Source organism: Oncorhynchus nerka, linkage group LG11 (genome assembly GCF_034236695.1).
Source record: "Oncorhynchus nerka isolate Pitt River linkage group LG11, Oner_Uvic_2.0, whole genome shotgun sequence".
Classification (NCBI taxonomy): Eukaryota; Metazoa; Chordata; class Actinopteri; order Salmoniformes; family Salmonidae; genus Oncorhynchus; species Oncorhynchus nerka.
In genome coordinates this window covers 33,168,543-33,189,732 of record NC_088406.1, presented here as the reverse complement: position 1 = coordinate 33,189,732, position 21,190 = coordinate 33,168,543, and the positions used below count along the sequence as shown (strand labels likewise).

Here is a 21,190-nt window from a genome sequence, read left to right as displayed (position 1 = left end):
TTCATCACACCAGAGAAACAAATGACATGTTTAGATATGAAGCATAATTTATTTTCATTACAAGACAAATATATGATATAAATGTGTTCTCATTCAGGTGCTAAAAATAAAATGTATGACAAACAAATAGTATAAAATTATTTCCTAAATAATGTATGCATTTCTGCAATAAACATGGCCATTATAAGGAGGTAAAATGACAGATATAGTACAGGAGGAAGAATGTCAGGAGCATCTTATGTTTCAGTTTGCTGTTCTGGTCATACATGAGTCTCCCTGATCATCCACTGTCTTATTCCTCTTCCTCCTCAGTAGCTCTACGGATGGAAAAATAAAATGTAATATACAGTATTATGCCATTTCAAGAGGAGAAACAGAAGTGCACAGCAGATGTGTTCCTGATATGTAGAAAATCAACACGTAGGCCTATGCAACGAAGAGTTAGTGTACGTTTACCTCAATCATGTCGTAGATCCAGCCGAGGAACTCAGCCACCTTGGTGTAGACTCCGGGGTGGTTGGGCTCAGCGCAGCCTGTACCCCAGCTCACCACCCCCACCAGTCTCCACACGTTGTCAATTTGACAGACCAGAGGACCCCCACTGTCCCCCTGGGAAGAGGACAGGAGCAGATACACACTGCTGTCAATCACACTGGTTACCAGACCACCACACTGATTGCTAGGGTTTGAGATATTGTTAAGTCACAGTGATTTAGGGGATATTGTGAAATACTGAAACCTGAGCTCAACTGAATTTGATCGGTTGGGCCTAGGAATAAAGCTGGTGTGCCCGCATGCCTAATGAGATTTGTCTTTGATAATTCAGAACAGTAATGGGGACACCTGGGGGAAAATATTCTCATTATCAAGAACCAATTCTACTTTTGTAAGAAACAACTCTCTGACCTTTGGTAAATCTCTTCATAAAACAAGCCACAGGAGGAAGAACTCAGGTATGTTTTCTGAACTAACCTGACATGCGTCCACTTTGCCCTCGGTGTATCCAGCACAGAGCATGCGGGGGGCGACCTCTCCATTGTACATGCAGGAACTGTTTCTGAACATGCAGGAACTGTTTCTGAACTAACCTGACATGCGTCCACTTTGCCCTCGGTGTATCCAGCACAGAGCATGCGGGGGGTGACCTCTCCATTGTACATGCAGGAACTGTTTCTGAACTAACCTGACATGCGTCCACTTTGCCCTCGGTGTATCCAGCACAGAGCATGCGGGGGGTGACCTCTCCATTGTACATGCAGGAACTGTTTCTGAACTAACCTGACATGCGTCCACTTTGCCCTCGGTGTATCCAGCACAGAGCATGCGGGGGGTGACCTCTCCATTGTACATGCAGGAACTGTTTCTGAACTAACCTGACATGCGTCCACTTTGCCCTCGGTGTATCCAGCACAGAGCATGCGGGGGGTGACCTCTCCATTGTACATGCAGGAACTGTTTCTGAACTAACCTGACATGCGTCCACTTTGCCCTCGGTGTATCCAGCACAGAGCATGCGGGGGTGACCTCTCCATTGTACATGCAGGAACTGTTTCTGAACTAACCTGACATGCGTCCACTTTGCCCTCGGTGTATCCAGCACAGAGCATGCGGGGGGTGACCTCTCCATTGTACATGCAGGAACTGTTTCTGAACTAACCTGACATGCGTCCACTTTGCCCTCGGTGTATCCAGCACAGAGCATGCGGGGGGTGACCTCTCCATTGTACATGCAGGAACTGTTTCTGAACTAACCTGACATGCGTCCACTTTGCCCTCGGTGTATCCAGCACAGAGCATGCGGGGGGTGACCTCTCCATTGTACATGCAGGAACTGTTTCTGAACTAACCTGACATGCGTCCACTTTGCCCTCGGTGTATCCATTGTACCAGCACAGAGCATGCGGGGGCGGGGGTGACCTCTCCATTGTACATGCAGGAACTGTTTCTGAACTAACCTGACATGCGTCCACTTTCCGGTGTATCCAGCACAGAGCATGCGGGGGTGACCTCTCCATTGTACATGCAGGAACTGTTTCTGAACTAACCTGACATGCGTCCACTTTGCCCTCGGTGTATCCAGCACAGAGCATGCGGGGGTGACCTCTCCATTGTACATGCAGGAACTGTTTCTGAACTAACCTGACGGTGTATCCAGCACAGAGCATGGGGTGACCTCTCCATTGTACATGCAGGAACTCTGAACTAACCTGTGTACTTTGCCCTCGGTGTATCCAGCACAGAGCATGCGGGGGTGACCTCTCCATTGTACATGCAGGAACTGTTTCTGAACTAACCTGACATGCGTCCACTTTGCCCTCGGTGTATCCAGCACAGAGCATGCGGGGGGTGATCTCTCCATTGTACATGCAGGAACTGTTTCTGAACTAACCTGACATGCGTCCACTTTGCCCTCGGTGTATCCAGCACAGAGCATGCGGGGGGTGACCTCTCCATTGTACATGCAGGAACTGTTTCTGAACTAACCTGACATGCGTCCACTTTGCCCTCGGTGTATCCAGCACAGAGCATGCGGGGGGTGACCTCTCCATTGTACATGCAGGAACTGTTGCATTTCTTGGTGCTTATCAGTGGGACCGGAGCTTCTTTTAGCGTGGCAGGGATGAGAACTGTCAAAGAAAGTCAAACTAATGTAAATATACCTCTTATTTTTAGGACGTGACTGACTTTGTGCTATGAAAAAAACATTGAACCACTGATAGAGATACATTAAATTATTCTATTTAAGTTCTATTATTCATTTAACATAGTCATACCATCATCCGGTTGAGTGTAGCCCCAGCCAGAGATCCAGCACTGTGTTCCTCCTGGAAGATCACGCTCGTACTGTGGCAGACAAATAGGCCTGATGGTATCTAAAAAATACAATTTAAGAGAATATTAACAATATTAGAAAACAGTGTAGGTCCTTTTGAAGTTAATTTCAGTAATATTGGAACATGGTTTGGAACTGATTGCTGTAATAATATAGTTGAGTGTTCCAGTCAGCCAAAGGACTATGTGGTGCATTCAAAACAGAAGCAATCAAGTTCCCTGTCACCTGAGAAATTCAGTGGGGTTCGCAGTTTCATCAGAGCAATGTCATTGTCGTGGCTCCTGGGATTGTAGTTCTTGTTGTAGAGGATCTTTTCCACTGGATATCCAATGTACTGAGACATTTTAGCTGAACTGCGTGTGACAATACCAGCGTAGACCACCCAACTGGACACCTGTGGTAGCCTATAGCTGAATGTGAAAAAAAGACACAAAGCAATTTATATCGAATAGATGGCTCTCCAATTCTCAATTGTATAAAGTATAACTGACTTTGAGCAAAATAAAGTGAGAGCTATTACTGTCCCTAGTCATCACTACACTGTCATGAGTCAGTGACCTTTGACCTCAAACATCTAACCTCTTATCCCGAGGGGTCCTTGGGGGTCTTACTTGTGCACACAGTGGGCTGCTGTGACCACCCATTGGCTGGTGATGATGGTGCCTCCACAGGTGTGTCGGTTGCTGTAGTAGAGACTAACTTGCCAGGGCCACCTTCCCAAGGTAGCCTCAACTCCCCCAATTATCCTGGGAAGCTTAGCCCGGGTCCCACACTCTACACAGGCACAGGAAACAAACATGAAGGCATTTTTAAAATTATATTTATTTAACCTTTATTTAACTAGGCAAGTCAGTTAAGAACAAATTCTTATTTACAATGACGGCCTACCAAAAGGCAAAAGGCCTCCTGCAGGGACAGGGGCTGGGATTAAAACTTTAAAATAAATTCAATAAAAATATAGGACAAAACACACATCACAACAAGAGAGACAACACAACACTACATACAGAGAGACCTAAGACAACAACAGCATGGCAGCAACACATGACAACACAGCATGGTAGTAACACAACATGACAACAACATGGTAGCAACACAATATGGCAGCAGCACAGGGTACAAACATTATTGGGCACAGACAACAGCACAAAAGGCAAAAAGGTAGAGACACCAATACATCACAGAAAGCAGCCACAACTGTCAGTAAGAGTGTCCATGATTGAGTCTTTGAATGAAGAGATAAAACTGTTCCGTTTGAGTGTTTGTTGCAGCTCGTCCAGCCCCTAGCTGCAGCGAACTGAAAAGATGAGCGACCCAGGGATGTGTGTGCTTTGGGGACTTTTAACAGAATGTGACTGGCAGAACAGGTGTTGTAGGTAGAGGATGAGAGCTGCAGTAGATATCTCAGATAGGGGGAATGAGGCCTAAGAGGCTTTTATAAATAAGCATCAACCAGTGGGTCTTGCGACGGGTATACAGAGGTAAATAGTTTACAGAAGAGTATAGACTGCAGTGATGTGTCCTATAAGGAGCATTGGTGGCAAATCTGATGGCCGAATGGTGAAGAACATCTTTTACCCAGATTACTTTACGTACATTGTATTGAGATAACTCATCACCGTACAGTATATACTGAGTGTACAAAACATTAGGAGCAGCTTTTTAATATTGACTTGCACCCCCTTTTGCCCTCAGAACAGCCTCAATTCGTCAGGGCTTGGACTCGAAAGTGTCGAAACCGTTCCACAGGGATGCTGGCCCATGTTGACTCCAATGCTTCCTTCTGTTGTGTCAAGTTGGCTGGATGTCCTTTGGGTGGTGGACCAATGTGTAGCGCTATGAAGTCATGACTGAGAGGTCATATGAAGGTCATTGGGTCCTACCGGTGTGTGAGATGCACAAATGTACAAGTTAATCCACTATTATGTTAGTGTTGTTAGTACCCTGCAGAAACTTACCAAAACATTTCAAAGCTATAACCTTCCCTGTGACGCAACTCCCCCTAAATAAAAACAAGTAGGTACATTAGAAAACCTTCATAACTTTGTTATAGCACATCCATTATTTCTGCATCATTAGGTAATGCATTATCTCCTCAGACAGCTGCCATACCTTAACTGCCATATATTTTCCAGGCTGCTATTGTGTTCGGAGGTAATCTGTATAAAGCCATCTGTGTAGTTTGGTCCGATGTCGGTTAAGTTCACCCCCTTTTGCTTGGTCAGTCTGAAAAGAAAATAAATCAGTTATATCTTCTATAAAAGCAGGCAAGATGGGAGTGTTCCTTTTAAAAAGTAATGTCTGATGGGGCATAAGGCAAGCCTATAAACGAGGTATTAACAGAGGTATTAACAGAGCATTAAATAATCCATCATTAACTGGGAGCAATCAGCCTTATGTTTAGGTGAATAGCCTAGTATGTTCCCAAGATGCTTGGGCTATGTAGTAAGAAAATGGTTTTAGTAGACTAGCCTTAGATATCCCAGCTGGCGGCAGACCAGGGTCCCCAGGGAAGAGTTCCATCTCTCATAGCACACAGGCAGCCAGGTGGGCACCTTCTCTAGCTGGATCTCCAAGAGAGAGTTCTCCGGGCTGATTCTGTAAAACACTGAACCTGATTGATAGAAAATAATCCCTCCAGAGACCAACTAGATCAACAGTAATGAACTGTGGTCTTGTTTGAGAGGGAAATGTTAAGCAGCTTATATCCAATAAATAATGTAGTCAATATAAACAGATCATTATTTCATGTTTTGATGTCGGTCGATAGACAGCCTCCACTCCTTTCCACTGACTGTGACCATGTAGAAGTTGTTAAAGAATTTCTGAATTAACATATGTACTGTTATAAAGACAATTTTAGACAGACTAAACAACTTCTTTGCTCGCTTTGAGGACAATACAGTGCCACTGACACGGCCCGCTACCAAAAGCTGCGGGCTCTCCTTCACTGCAGCCGACGTGAGTAAAACATTTAAACGTGTTAACCCTCGCAAGGCTGCAGGCCTAGACGGCATCCCTAGCCGCGTCCTCAGAGCATGCGCAGACCACCTAGTTGGTATGTTTACAGACATATTCAATCAATCCTTATCCCAGTCTGCTGTTCCCACATGCTTCAAGAGGGCCACCATTGTTCCTGTTCCCAAGAAAGCTAAGGTAACTGAGCTAAACGACTACCGCCCCGTAGCACTCACTTCCGCCATCATGAAGTGCTTTGAGAGACTAGTCAGGGACCATATCACCTCCACCCTACCTGATACCCTAGACCCACTCCAATTTGCTTACTGCCCTAATAGGTCCACAGACGACGCAATCGCAACCACACTGCACACTGCCCTAACCCATCTGGACAAGAGGAATACCTATGTGAGAATGCTGTTTATAGACTACAGCTCAGCATTTAACACCATAGTACCCTCCAAACTCATCATCAAGCTCGAGACCCTGGGTCTGGACCCCGCCATGTGCAACTGGGTACTGGACTTCCTGACGGGCCGCCCCCAGGTGGTGAGGGTAGGTAACAACATCTCCACTCCGCTGATCCTCAACACTGGGGCCCCACAAGGGTGCGTTCTGAGCCCTCTCCTGTACTCCCTGTTCACCCACAACTGCGTGGCCATGCACGCCTCCAACTCAATCATCAAGTTTGCAGACAACACTACAGTGGTAGGCTTGATTACCAACAACGACGAGACGGCCTACAGGGAGGAGGTGAGGGCCCTCAGAGTGTGGTGTCAGGAAAATAACCTCACACTCAACGTCAACAAAACAAAGGAGATGATCGTGGACCTCAGGAAACAGCAGAGGGATCACTCCCCTATCCACATCGACGGGACAGTAGTGGAGAGGGTAGTAAGTTTTAAGTTCCTCAGCGTACACATCACGGACAAACTGAATTGGTCCACCCACACAGACAGCGTGGTGGTGAAGAAGGTGCAGCAGCGCCTCTTCAACCTCAGGAGGCTGAAGAAATTCAGTCACCAAAAGCACTCACAAACTTCTATAGATGCACAATTGGGAGCATCCTGTCGGGCTGTATCACCGCCTGGTACGGCAACTGCTCCGCCCACAACCGTAAGGCTCTCCAGAGGGTAGTGAGGTCTGCACAACGCATCACCGGGGGCAAACTACCTGCCCTCCAGGACACATACACCACCTGATGTCACAGGAAGGCCATAAAGATCATCAAGGACAACAACCACCCGAGCCACTGCCTGTTCACCCCGTTATCATCCAGAAGGCGAGGTCAGTACAGGTGCATCAAAGCAGTGACCGAGAGACTGAAAAACAGCTTCTATCTCAAGGCCATCAGACTGTTAGACAGCCACCACTAACATTGAGTGGCTGCTGCCAACATACTCCAGCCACTTTAATAATGGAAAAATGTATGTAAAAAATTTATCACTAGCCACTTTAAACAATGCCACTTAATATAATGTTTACATACCCTACATCTCATATGTATATACTGTACTCTATACCATCTACTGCATCGTGCCATCTTTATGTAATACATGTATCACTAGCCACTTTAAACAATGCCACTTTTATATGTTTACATACCCTACATTACTCATCTCATATGTATATACTGTACTCGATACCATCTACTGCATCTTGCCTATGCAGTTCTGTACCATCACTCATTCATATATCTTTATGTACATATTCTTTATCCCTTTACACTTGTGTGTATAAGGTAGTTGTTGTGAAATTGTTAGGTTAGATTACTCGTTGGTTATTACTGCATTGTCGGATCTAGAAACACAAACATTTCGCTACACTCGCATTAACATCTGCTAACCATGTGTATGTGACAAATAACATTTGATTTGATTTTGATTTGAAGTCTGAATTTGTCCTGCTATGTTCCCTAAACTGGGACATACAAATAACACCTGACCAAGTCCTAAAGCAATGGGACTCCCTAAATCTTTCTCAGATTATTACCACAAGGTATGACTCCAAACACCCAGAAAAGGCTACTCTCCTCGATGTTATCCTCACAAATAATCCTGATAGGTATCAGTCTGGTGTTTTCTGTAAGGACCTTTAGTGATCACTGTTTTACAGTCTGTGTTCATAATGGCTGCTCAGTGAAACAACCTGTCCTGATTTGTCATAGATGCTTGCTAAAACACTTCAATGAGCAAGCCTTCCTTCATGAACTGGCCTTTGTAAAATGGTCTAGAATCAGCTCTGTCGAAGACACTTGGACCTTCTTTTGATATTTTCAGTGGGTTTTTTTAACGAACACGCCACCATAAAGAAAATGAGAATTAAAAACAGGTTCAGCCCCTGGTTCGACCGTGATCTTGCAGAGTTACTCCACCTCAAGAATTGCATTTGGCGAAAGGCTCGGCACACGCATACTCAGGCTGACTGGCTATCGTTCAGGCAAATGAGAAATAAGTGCACTCAGGCTATCCTGAAGGAGAAAGTTAGTTACTGTAACCCTTGTGTTGTCTTAAGGGTAAAACATGACCCGCTACTATGTTTAACAGCAGAGAAAACCCCCTAAATTATATTTTTCAATTTGAAATTTGATGACTTTTGCTAGAGCGACCCCAACATTAGAAAAAGTGAAACATCGCCCTTGTTCATATTTCCATGAAAGCTGTACAACACCAGGGTACAAATATTGTCTTTGGGTAATTTTTGACCTGGCAGTAAAATAATTTACACACCACAAAACCACAAAGACACACACACACAATGAGAAATTGAGATTATGTGTGCTACTGATTAAACTCAGGCAAAACAAAACATTTCTTGTGCATAAGCAGCATCTCCCCTCCACGACCCCACACATGACCCAAGTTCACAGACAAAATAAAAACAATTTCAGACAAAATAAACATTTCTTGAAAGCATTGTTTACTAATGGGGAATGGTCAGAGGCTATAAAGTTTCTGCAGCTGGCAGTTCCTCCAGTACTCCCTTTGCTGAAGCCATGAGTGCACGTTTCAGTGCACAACAGGTCGTAGATCAGATTTTTTCAGATGTCCAGGAGGAACAAGAGAACAATGATTTAGAAGAGGAGGATGTATCTGAAGAAGAAGATGGGGAAGAATGTAACCCAGAGCACGATGCATCATCTTCAGATGAATAAGAAATCCCCCAAGTTGAAAGAGAGACATTTTTGTCAAAGAACAGCAAAATAACATGGCCCTTGTCACCATATGTCAACCAGGACAGGATGGCAGTGCAAAATGTCATAATGATGACCCCAAGGCCCACAAGACATGCAGTTGCCCATGCGCAAGACATCGCCTCAACATTCTACATGTTCATCACACCAGCCATTGAAAAATTAATCCTGGAGACAACTGGAAAAGGATGGATGAGATTGACCTGCATGCCTACATAGGGCTGCTAATCTTAGCGGGTGTGTATAGGTCCCGAGGTGAGGCTACATGTAGTCTCTGGGTTGCAGAGAGTGGAAGGGCGATTTTCCGTACCACAATGCCACTGAAAGTCTTTCACACTTTCTCAAGAATGCTACGATTTGAAAACCCTGAGTCAAGACCTGCAAGACATGTGAGAGACAAACTGACGGCCATAAGAGAGGTCTGGGAGAAGTGGGTGGAGCGTCTGCCATACCTCTACAACCCTGTGCCTGAAATAACAGTAGATGAGCAACTGGTAAATGATTTTCAATGTTCATTTTATTATGTATTGCTGTAATATAATTGATTTATGTGATTGTTTTCTGTGACACTGACACTAATTACTGATAGTAATCTCTTTTGTCAAAAGGTCGCTGTTCTTTCCGGCAGTATATGCCCAGCAAGCCACCATGGTATGGCATCAAGATATGGGTGGCCTGTGACGCACAATTCAACTACGCTTGGAAGATGCAAGTTTACACAGGGAAGCTGACCAGTGGAGGCCCGGAGAAGAACCAGGGGATGTGGGTTGTGCTTGATGTGACAGATGAACTGAGGGGGCACAATGTCACGTGTAACAATTTCTTCACCTCTTATGAACTCAGCCAGCAGCTCCTGCAGAGGAAGATCACCATGGTTGGCACAGTTAGAAAGAACAAGCCTGAGCTCCCCCCTGCACTCCTCGCAACAAGGGGGAGAGAGGCCTTCTCATCAACTTTTGCCTACACCCCCACCACCACTCTAGTTTCTTACCTCCCAAAGAAGAACAAGAATGTGGTCCTCCTGAGCACACTGCGCAAAATGCCTGAGATCAGTAATTGTGAGGACAGGAAGCCAGCCATCATCCTGGACTACAACCACAACAAAAGAGACGTGGACAACCTGGATAAGGTGAATGGAACTTACAGCTGCAGGAGGATGACTGCCAGCTGGCCCCTGATCATTTTCCATAACATCATTGATGTGTCCTCATACAATGCCTTCGTGATATGGAACAAGGTCAACCCTACCTGGATGGCTGATAAGCGGAACAAGAGGAGGGTGTTCCTGGAGCAGCTGGGAAAGGCACTTGTAACCCCACACATTCAGAGAAGGGAGCGCCCCCCAGCATTCTCTGCAGCGCTTCTGAAAGCTGTTCAGGGGACTGAATCTTGTCCTGATCCACCTGAGGCTGCAGCTGGGGCAAGCAAGAGGGGGGGATGCCAATTCTGCCCCCCAAAGAAGGACTGTAAAACACATGTGAGAAATACATCTGCAAAGTCCATGCACACACACTTGCATACTGTCCTACATGTGATAATTAGAGTTGATTGATTTATGTTCTTCACATTTTTGTTTTGTATTTATTATCTTGTTTTATCCTTATTTATTGTTGTTTATACACCTTGTGGGTGGGGGCAATGGTTAAACAAATGGGAGAAGACTAGTATTTTGTAGTTGTATTCCTCATTGTACAGTATATAAGAATATATCACTATGTTGCCAAAAAAGTTCCAGACTGTTATTGTTTCCCTTCAATGAAATGCATTCAAAACTACTTTCTGCACATTTCTACTACTTTCTTAAGCTATACAAGTGCTATCGCTTGCAAAAAAAAATATGTTTACACCTATGCAGTATCTTTAGCATTAATAATAATAATAAACCTCTACTTTAGTAAAGAAAACCATTATGCCAGGTGTGTTGTTATAAAATGAGTGGTGTCCACTGATTAAATGCAGTCTTTCTGCATTGTGAAGAGGGAAAACCCAGATATTCACAAAGTTTGTAATGAATGACAGGTTTTTTCTTCATGCAAACTAGATTTGGGGATTAAAATTAAATTAAGATGCTTTATTTTAGGGGATACGTGAAGGCGGGTCATTTTTTTTACCCTTAGGACAAGATAAGTATACAGAATGTTAAGACTACACAAGGGTTACACAGAAGTTCTGGAAAATGGTTAAAGACCTGGAGAATAAACCCTCCTCCTCACAGCTGCCCATGTCCCTTAATGTTAATGATGTGCTTGTTACTGTCAAGAAGCACATGGCTGAGCTCTTTAATCACCATTTCATTAAGTCAGGATTCCTATTTGACTCAGCCATGCCTCCTTGCCCGTCCAACATTTCCTCATCTCCCACCCCTTCTAATGTGACTATCCCCAATGCTTCTCCCTCTTTCCCCCCTGCCCCACTACAAAGTTTCTCCCTGCAGGCAGTCACTGAGTCCCAGGTGCTAAAGGAGCTCCTTAAACTTAAAAAATCTGGGTCAGATGATTTAGACCCTTTCTTCTTCAAGGTTGCTGCTCCTATCATCGCCAAGCCTATCTCTGACCTTTTTAACCTGTCTCTCCTTTCTGGGGAGGTTCCCATTGCTTGGAAGGCAGCCACGGTTCATCCTTTATTTAAAGGGGGAGATAAAGCTGATTCTTACAGTTAAAGGCCTATTTCTATTTTGCCCTGTTTTTTAAAAAATGATGGAAAAACTTGTAAATAATCAACTGACTGGCTTTCTTGATGTCTATAGTATTCTCTCAGGTATGCAATTTGGTTTCCGCTCAGGTTATGGATGTGTCACTGCAACCTTAAAGGTCCTCATTGATGTCACCATTACCCTTGATTCTAAACAATATTGTGCTGCTATTTTTTATTAACGTGGCCAAAGCGTTTGATATGGTAGACCGTTCCATTCTTGTGGGCTGGCTAAGGAGTATTGGTGTCTCTGAGGGGTCTTTGGCCTGGTTTGTTAACTATCTCTCTCAAAAAGTGCAGTCTATAAAATCAGAAAATCTGCTGTCTCGGCCACTGCCCGTCACCAAGGGAGTACCCCAAGGCTCGATCCGAGGCCCCACGCTTTTCTCAATTTACATCAACAACATAGCTCAGGCAGTAGGAAGCTCTCTCATCCATTTATATGCAGATGATACAGTCTTATACTCAGTTGGTCCCTCCCTGGATTTTGTGTTAAATGCTCTACAACAAAGCTTTCTTAGTGTCCAACAAGCTTTCTCTACCCTTAACCTTGTTCTGAACACCTCCAAAACAAATGTCATGTGGTTTGGTAAAAATAATTCCCCTCTTCCCACAGGTGTTATTACTACCTCTGAGGGTTTAGAGCTTGAGGAAGTAACCTCATACAAGTACTTGGGAGTATGGCTAGATGGTGCAATGTCGTTCTCTCAGCACATATCAAAGCTGCAGGCTAAAGTTAAATCTAGACTTGGTTTCCTCTATTGTAATCACTCCTCTTTCACCCTAGCTGCCAAACTAACCCTGATTCAGATGACCATCCTACCCATGCTAGATTACGGAGACATCATTTATAGATTGGCAGGTAAGTGTGCTTTCGAGCGGCTAGGTGTTCTTTACCATTTGGCCATCAGATTTTCTACCAATGCTCCTTATAGGACACATCACTGCACTCTATACTCTTCTCTAAACTGGTCATCTCTGTATACCCGTCGCAAGACCCACTGGTTGATGTTTATTTATAAAAGCCTCTTAGGCCTCACTTCCCCTATGTGAGATATCTACTGCAGCTCTCATCCTCTACCTATAACACCCATTCTGCCAATCACATTCTGTTAAAGGTCCGCAAAGCACACACATCCCTGGGTCGCTCATCTTTTCAGTTCGCTGCAGCTAGGGGCTGGACGGGCTGCAACAAACACTCAAACGGGACAGTTTTATCTCTTCATTCAAAGACTCAATCATGGACACTCTTACTGACAGTTGTGGCTGCGTTGTGTGATGTATTGTTGTATCTACCTTTTTGCCCTGTGCTGTTGTCTGTGCCCAATAATGTTTGTACCCTGTGCTGCTGCCATATTGTGTTGCTACCATGTTGTTGTCATGTTGTGTTACTACCATGCTGTGTTGTCATGTATTGCTGCCTTGCTATGTTGTCTTAGGTCTCTCTTTATGTAGTGTTGTGTTGTCTCTCTTGTTGTGATGTGTGTTTTGTGCTATATTTTTTATTGTATTTACTTTATCCAAGGCCCTGTCCCTGCAGGAGGCCTTTTGCCTTTGATTAGGCCATCATTGTAAATAAGAATTTATTCTTAACTGACTTGCCTAGTTAAATAAAGGTTGAATGAAATAAATCACAACAAATGTTGTGATAAACCATAAAACTACTTTCTGCCTGACCAATCAAGTGTGTCCCAAATCATACCCTACAGTGCCTTCAGAAAGTATCCATACCCCCTTGACTTGTTCCACATTTTGTTGTGTTACAGCCTGAATTCCAAATGAATTTTAAAAAATCTCACCCATCTACACACAATTACCCCATAATTACAAAGTGAAAACATGTTTTTTGAAATGTTAGCACATTTACTGAAAATTTCATTCAGAAATATCTCATTTACATAAGTATTCCCACCCCTGAGTCAATACTTTATAGAAGCACCTTTGGCAGCGATTACAGCTGTGAGTCTTTCTGGGCAAATGTCTAAGAGTTTTCCACAGCTGGATTGTGCAACATTTGCCCATTATTCTTTTCAAAATTCTTCAAGTAGATTAAAGTCAAAACAGTAACTCGGCCACTCAGGAACACTTAACACTCTTTGTAAGCAACTCCAGTGTAGGTGTGGCCTTGTTTGAGGTTATTGTCCTGCTGAAAGGTGAATTAATCTCCCAGTGTCTGGTGGAACACAGACTGAACCAGGTTTTCGTCTAGGAGTTTTGCCTGTGCTCAGCGCCATTCCATTTATTTTTTATCCTGAAAAACTTAACGATACCCATAACATGATACAGCCACCAAAATAAGGAGAGTGGCACTCAGTAATGTGCGGTATTTGATTTGTACCGAACATAACTATAAGGGCACAAGGCGAGACCCAGATGCAGACACGGGAGGCAGATGGGTTGAGTATTTCATATTTATTATAATCCAAATGGGTATGCAAGAGAATGGTCATGGACAGGCAAAAAGTCAAAACCAGTTCAGAGTCCAGAGTTGCAGGCAGGCTCAAGGTCAAGGCAGGCTGGTACAGAGTCCAGAAACAGGCCAGGGTCAAAGCCGGGAGGACTAGCAAAAGGAGAATAGAAAAAGTAGGAGCATGGGAAAAACATGCTGGTTGACTTGAACATACAAGACTAGCTGGCACAGAGAGACAGGAAACATAGGGATAAATACACCGGGGAAAATAAGCGACACCTGGAGGGGGTGGAGACAGTCACAAGGACAGGTAAAACAGATCAGGGTGTCCTATCAGGGTGCATACCTATCAGATCCCCCCCACCCCTCTCTAGGGACGCCAATAGGCGTCCGGGTCCAGGATGTCTTTAGCAGAAACCCAGCACCTCTCCTCCAGGCCATAACCCGCCCAGTCAACCAGGTACTTGAAATCCCTGCCCCGTGGTTGAACCTTCAGGAGGCTTCTCACAGTATACGCTGGCTTGCCATCAATGACACAGGAGGGAGGGATGGGCCTAGAAACAGAAGTCAGAGGACTGTGAGACAAGGGCTTAATCCTGGACACTTGAAAGGTAGGGTGAACACGGAGGGTATGGGGCAACAGCAGATGGACAGCAGTGGGACGAATGACTCTAGAATGGGGAAAGGACCAATGAAACGAGGGGAAAGTTTACAGGATTCTACCCGGAGGGGTAGGTCCCGAGTGGACAACCATACCCTTTGCCCAACAGCGAGGAGCCAGAGTCCGGTGGCGGTCCGCTTGTCGACGATACCTGGAGGTGGTTTTGAGAAGAGTCACCCGAGCTCTTTTCCAGGTATGCCGACAGCGGTGGACGAACATCTGGGCTGAAGGTATCTTGACCTCAACTTCTTGCTCTGGGAAGAGCGGGGGCTGATGCCGCATGGAGCATTCGAAGGGGGATAGTGCTGTAGCCGAGCAGGGGTGAATGTTTCTGGCATATTCCACCCAGACCAGTTGCTGACTCCAGGTGGTGGGGTTACTGGCAACAAGACACCGGAGTGCTGTCTCCATATTTTGATTGGCTCACACCGACTGGTCGTTAGATTGAGGATGAAACCCAGAAGACAGGCTGGCTGATGACCCGATAAGAGTGCAGAACGCCTTCCAGAATTGGGACGAAAACTCAGGACCCCAGTCCTAGATAATGTCAACCGGGAGTCCATAGATTTGGAAGACGTGCTTTACCATAAACTGGGCCGTCTCCTTGGCTGAAGGTAACTGCGGAAGAGGGATGAAATGGGCGGCCTTTGAGAATCTGTTAACCACTGTCAGGATGGTGGTGTTGCCATCTGATGGAGGAATCCCAGTGACAAAATCCAGGAAAATATGGGACCAGGGGCAAAGAGGGACAGGGAGTGGCTGTAGGAGGCCAGACGGAGCTTGCCGCGGAGTCTTGCTTTGCACACACACCATGCATGCGGCAATGAAGGCCGAGACATCAGGAACGATGGTGGGCCACCAGAAGCATTGACGGAGGAAAGACAGAGTTTGACGAGTACTAGGATGACAGGTAAGCCTGGAGGAGTGAGCCCATTCCAGGACCTGAGACTGGACTGAATCAGGAACAAACAGCCGGTTAACACCCCCCCAGGGTCTGACTGGGAACATTGTGCATTGCGGACCAGAGCCTTAATTTCCCAAACAACAGAAGCCTCCAAACAAGAGGCAGGGAGGATGGTCTCTGATTCAGACGGAGTGGCAGTGGAACTGTACAGACGGGATAGAGCATCCTGCTTCACGTTTTTTGACCCTGGGCGAGAGAAAGTCAAATTTAACCTGATAAATAACATAGCCCAACATGCTTGCCTTGGGTCGACGCGCTTGGCAGTGAGGAGGTATTCTAAATTCTTATGATCCGTCCATACCAGAAATGGATGTTCCGCCCCTTCCAGCCAGTGTCTCCACTCCTCCAGAACCATCTTAACAGCTAGGAGTTCTCAGTTCCCAACATCCTAGTTCCTCTCTGCAGAGTTGAGACGATGGGACATGAAGGCACAGGGATGAAGCTTTTGGTCCTGGATGGATCACTGAGAAAGAACGGCCCTATTCCCACGTCGAAAGGATGGCAGCAGTAGTAAAATGTTGCTTTAGATCCCCAAAAGCCTTGTGCGCTGCTGGAGACTATATGAATGGTACCTTGGGAGAGGTGAGTGCAGAGAGGGGAACTGCCACGTTGCTGTTGCTCGGAATGAAACTGTGGTAGAAATGTGCAAATTCCATAAACCGTTGTAGCTGCACCCTGGATGTGGGCTGGGGCCAATCCAGCACCGTGCTCATCCATCTGAACATTCCCCTCAACAATAATGTATCCCAGAAAGGAGATGGTGGAGCTGTGGAACTCACACTTCTCAGCCTTTACAAACAACTGATTCTCCAGGAGACGCTGAAGGACCTGTCGAACATGGAGAATGTGTTCCTGGGCAGAACGAGAGAGAACCACGATGTCGTCGAGGTAGACAAAAACAAAACGTTTCAACATGTCCCGGAGTACATCGTTGACCAGGGCACTATACTATGTTATGCCGTCCAAACGGCATAACCAGGTACTCATAGTGTCCACTGGTAGTGTTGAAAGCTGTCTTCCACTAGTCTCGTTTGCGTATCCGCACAAGGTGGTAGGCATTTCGAAGGTCCAGTTTGGAAAATATAGTAGAGAGGTTCGAAAGCTGAGTAGAGGAGTGGTAGAGGGTACCGATTTTAATCATAATGTCATTGAGGGCCCGGTAATCAATACATGGACGCAGGGTCTTGTCATTCTTCCCCATAAAGAAGAATCCTGCGCCGGCAGGAGAGGCAGAAGGGCGAATGCTCCCAAAAACCAGTGAGTCCTCGATGTACTCCTCCATGGCCTTGGTCTCAGGACCAGAAGAGAATATAGCTGGCCTCAAGTGGTGTGGTGCCTGGAAGGAGGTTAATAGCACAATCGTAAGGACGATGTGGAGGAAGGGAGGTAGCACGAGCCTTGCTGAAAACCTCCATGAGGTCATGATACTCTGTGGGCACGGCAGAGAGATCCGAGAACGTACTTAACCCTGGAGGCAGATGTTTCGGAGAAGGCTGTGTCCGGCAGTGTGAATGGCAGAACAAGCTCCAACCCAGGATGGAACCCCTAGTCCAGCCATTATCTGTGTTGTGCTTCTGGAGCCAAGAAAAACCCAAAACATGTATGTGAGGGGACTCAATGAAGAGGAGCTGAATTGACTCACTGTGATTTCCAGATACCCGCATATTAATGGGAACTGTGCTGTGCGTGACTCTACCAATGGAGCGGCCGTCTAGTGCCCTGGCATCCATGGGAACAGAGAGGAGTTGAGTTGGGATACTTAGTTCTGAGACCAGAGTAGCGTCCATGAAACTCTCATCTGCCCCAGAGTCAATAAGCTCCCGGAGAGACTTAGACTGGTCTCCCAACAGCAAGCTCACATAAAGGTTTAGGTAATGGGACAAAGGGTTCCCCGTCAGACTCACCAGAGTACTTGTACCTACTAAGGCTTCAGGTCTCTTTACTGGGCAGGTGGCTATGTAAAGCCCTACAGCTCCACAATGCAGACAACAATTGGAGCTTAGCCTGCGGGAACGTTAATCACTGAGCGGTTTCCTTCTTCTCCGGCAACTGAGTTAGGAAGGACACGTGTATCTTTGTAGTGACTGGGTTATTGATACACCATCCAAAGCCTAATTAATAACTCTACCATGCTCAAAGTGATATTCAATTTCTGCTATTTAATTTTTACCCATCTACAAATATGTGCCCTTCTTTGCGCTGCATTGAAAAACCTCCCTGGTCTTTGTCTTTGTGGTATCTGTGTTTGAAATTCACTGCTCGACTGAGGGACAAATGTGTGTGGAGTATAGAGATGACGTAGTCATTCAAAAATCATTTTTAACACTATCATATCACATAGAGTGAGTCCATGCAACTTATTATGTGACTTGTTAAGCACTTTTTACCCGTGAACTTATTTAGGCTAGCCATAACAAAGGGGTTGAATACATATTTACTCAAGACATTTCAGCTTTTATTTGTAATAAACATATATTTTTTGAAAAACTACTTTGACTTTATGGGCTATTGTGTGCAGACCAGGGACAAAAACCATCTACATTTAATCACTTTTAGATTGAGGCTGTAACACAACAAACTGTAGAAAAAGTAAAGGGGTGTGAATACTTTCGGAAGGCGCTGTATACCTTATTTAGTGCACTACTTTTGACTGGAGCTTATGGGGCACTACATAGGAATAAGCTGTTATTTGGGACATAGACAATCACACAGCCAAGATGACAGTCTATGTGGTGAGTGAGGGGCTGAGAGGCACAGACCTTTCCTGGGGTCAGCCACAGAGATGTCCTCAGTCACGTTACAGAAGGACGTCTCCTTGGTGTCCCCCAGCCCTGCTGGGCTCTGAGAGGAGGTAGGCCTCAACAACAACCTGACTGTGGGAGGGAAAACAACAACATGCAGAGTGAATTATAGTCGTAGTGGATGTAAAAAAAGATGTTCTTAATCTAGCTCTGTCATTGTGTGAGACATGATTATCATGCATAGTTAATCAGCTATAACAGACACATTGTAAAACATTCAAATACAGTGTTCTATATTCTGACATGTGGGGTTACTTCTGTTTTTCATCCACCACAGCAAGGAATCTGTATTGCACAAACATTAGAACATTGAACATGTCATCATTCTCTTCATACTCCATGATTTGCCACTTGCAGGATGTCTCACCTAGGAACCACACTCCGACTGCTAAGCCTCCGAGAAGTCCTACTGCACACACAGCAGCCAGTACTCTCACCAGTCTATTGGCTGACACTGGAGAACAGCTGAATTAGACACTGATAAGATATCAACTGGCCTGGGTATACTGATAAAAGGCATGTTAGCTGTCTGTCACACTGACACAGAGTGGAAGAGATAGCGGCACAGCCTGTAACAGCCATTACACAGTCTACAACCTGCACACAACTAAGGATGTGAACAAAGCATTCCACATGTAGGGAACTTGACCAGTGACAAAGATGAACGCTTAACATTTCACAGGCAGTGTCGTAATCAACTGATTTACAGTATATAAAGTCTGCATGGCAGCTGTGAGTTGTAGATGTGTACTGTACAACTTTAACTTAAGACCATGAGATACTAAAGTACTAAAGCTTAATGCTGCTATATACTCTAATTAGATAAGACTTTATATAGCATGCCTTGTTTGTGTCCTAATTGGATAATGTTGTCAACTAATGATAGCCTGTGGTTTCAGCCCTATTAGACAGTGCACCACCCAGGCATTGACCTTACTGTGGTTTGTAGAATGGATTCCTCTCAGCCAGGCATGGCAGCTCTGACTCTGAGCTCCTCGGGCCTCTCCCAATCCTGTCTTCTCTGGGTGGAAAGAATGACTGACTGCCACAGGATTCTCAATCACAGATAATGTATCTCCATCAAGATTCTGCAACAGATGTGATGAATAGAACACACACTATTCACATCAGTCTTCTGGAACACTGGATATGAAGATAACCTATTCTTCCTGGCTGACTACCCTCCCCTTCTACACACACGGACGCCTCCTTATTCATCCCCTTTATCAAACATATTTCATTAGGATGACTGTGAAACAAGAGATCTCCGGAGGGTTTGTCCAGGTGTATGGAATTTGAATGGCAGGTGTGTAACGGTGTGTAGATAATGTCACAGGTGTCCAGGTGTATGGAATTTGAATGGCAGGTGTGTAACGGTGTGTAGATAATGTCACAGGTGTCCAGGTGTGTGAACTGAAGCACAATGTATCATTCATAGCCATATGTGAGAATCCCAGCCAATGTGTCATACTTGTGCTTCAGACATATGGATTTGGGCTCCCGAGTGGCGCAATGGTCTAAGGTACTGCATCTCAGTGCTAGAAGCGTCACTACAGACTCTGGTTAGATTCCAGGCTGTATCACAACCGGCTGTGATTGGGAGTCCTATAGGGCGGCGCACAATTGGCCCAGCGTCGTCCGGGTTAGGGTTTGGCCTGGAAAGGCTGTCATTGTAAATAAGGATTTGTTCTTAACTGACTTGCCTAGTTAAATAAAGGTTAAATCAAATAAATAAATCAAATTTACTCTACACAGTACCAGACCTATGCAGAAGGTATTTCACATGCAGGTGAATCAGACTACCTACAATTGTTTTCTATTGCAAGACATAATTAAAACCAAAAATGTCACATACTACAGGGTATTTCTAGCTCAAGCAATGAGATATTGTGGGAAAATAGGATGGCATTATATATTTACAAATCCCATCTAAAAACCATCTACTCCAACATGATGCTTAAACATTGTAATTTACCCCTAGAATCAACAGCAGTATGTTAACACATGCACTGTATGCATATATTTCTCTTTAAGTTACCCTCTAGCTGTCTAGTAGATAATACATGTACATTAGGAAAAAGTACACAATGTACATGTACTTGAAATACATTATGAGGATTGACAATAGATGATTAAAACCCATTAATAAATCATCATAGTTGTTGTTAAACAACACGCACAACAGCTAGTACATGTAAAGGAAATAGACAGAGGCATTATGAAAACAACATCTGTTATCAGTGATGTTGACACTCAATGAGTGAGTCGATTGCCTAAAGACAGAGGGCAACAGAGAAGGTATCAAGGTGATAATGAAAGTAAATAGGGGTAAGGAGAGAGACATAGATATATGCCTGGAGTCTTACCATGTTTCCCTTGTATGTTATGTTGTACAGAGGAGAGTGTGGCAGTGGGCTCTTCAGCGCTCATCTGTAGGCCTGTGTTAGGTTAGAGACAGAGATGCGCTCCGCTCGCAGCTGGTCGACCATTTGCCATTTCACAGAATGCAACTCTGGATTTTCCCTTCACAAAGAGACAGTGAGGTCAGCAGTGGTTCTGCGCTGTTGAATGAACCTGTTGTTTTGCCAAGGGTGTCATGGGGCCTATGGAGGCAGGCTCAACCAGTTATTTGTAGGAGGGAACATCTCCAGAGATACCCCACAAGCCACTGATAGGGCA

General features: G+C 44.9%; 1 protein-coding gene across 3 annotated transcripts; it reads right to left on the bottom strand.

The window, feature by feature from the left end:
• Positions 1-16: 16 nt before the first annotated feature.
• On the bottom strand, positions 17-21,125 carry LOC115136721 (transmembrane protease serine 5). Of its 3 annotated transcripts, XM_029672448.2 has the most exons (13): positions 20,878-21,124; positions 19,449-19,599; positions 18,879-18,965; positions 18,470-18,583; positions 5,306-5,441; positions 4,946-5,059; positions 4,792-4,835; positions 3,445-3,607; positions 3,059-3,243; positions 2,775-2,873; positions 2,485-2,627; positions 457-609; positions 17-317 (listed from the first exon to the last, which is right to left on the bottom strand). In XM_029672448.2, exons 1-13 carry the CDS (start codon positions 20,878-20,880, stop codon positions 309-311), a joined length of 1,401 nt encoding a protein of 466 aa, XP_029528308.1. In that variant the 5' UTR covers positions 20,881-21,124; the 3' UTR covers positions 17-308. The 3 variants fall into 3 exon arrangements, with proteins under 3 accessions (XP_029528308.1, XP_064880505.1, XP_064880506.1); XM_065024433.1 differs by lacking the exons at positions 17-317; positions 457-609 and having other exon boundaries at positions 2,257-2,627; positions 20,878-21,125; XM_065024434.1 differs by lacking the exons at positions 17-317; positions 457-609; positions 4,792-4,835; positions 4,946-5,059; positions 5,306-5,441 and having other exon boundaries at positions 2,257-2,627; positions 20,878-21,125.
• Positions 21,126-21,190: the final 65 nt, after the last annotated feature.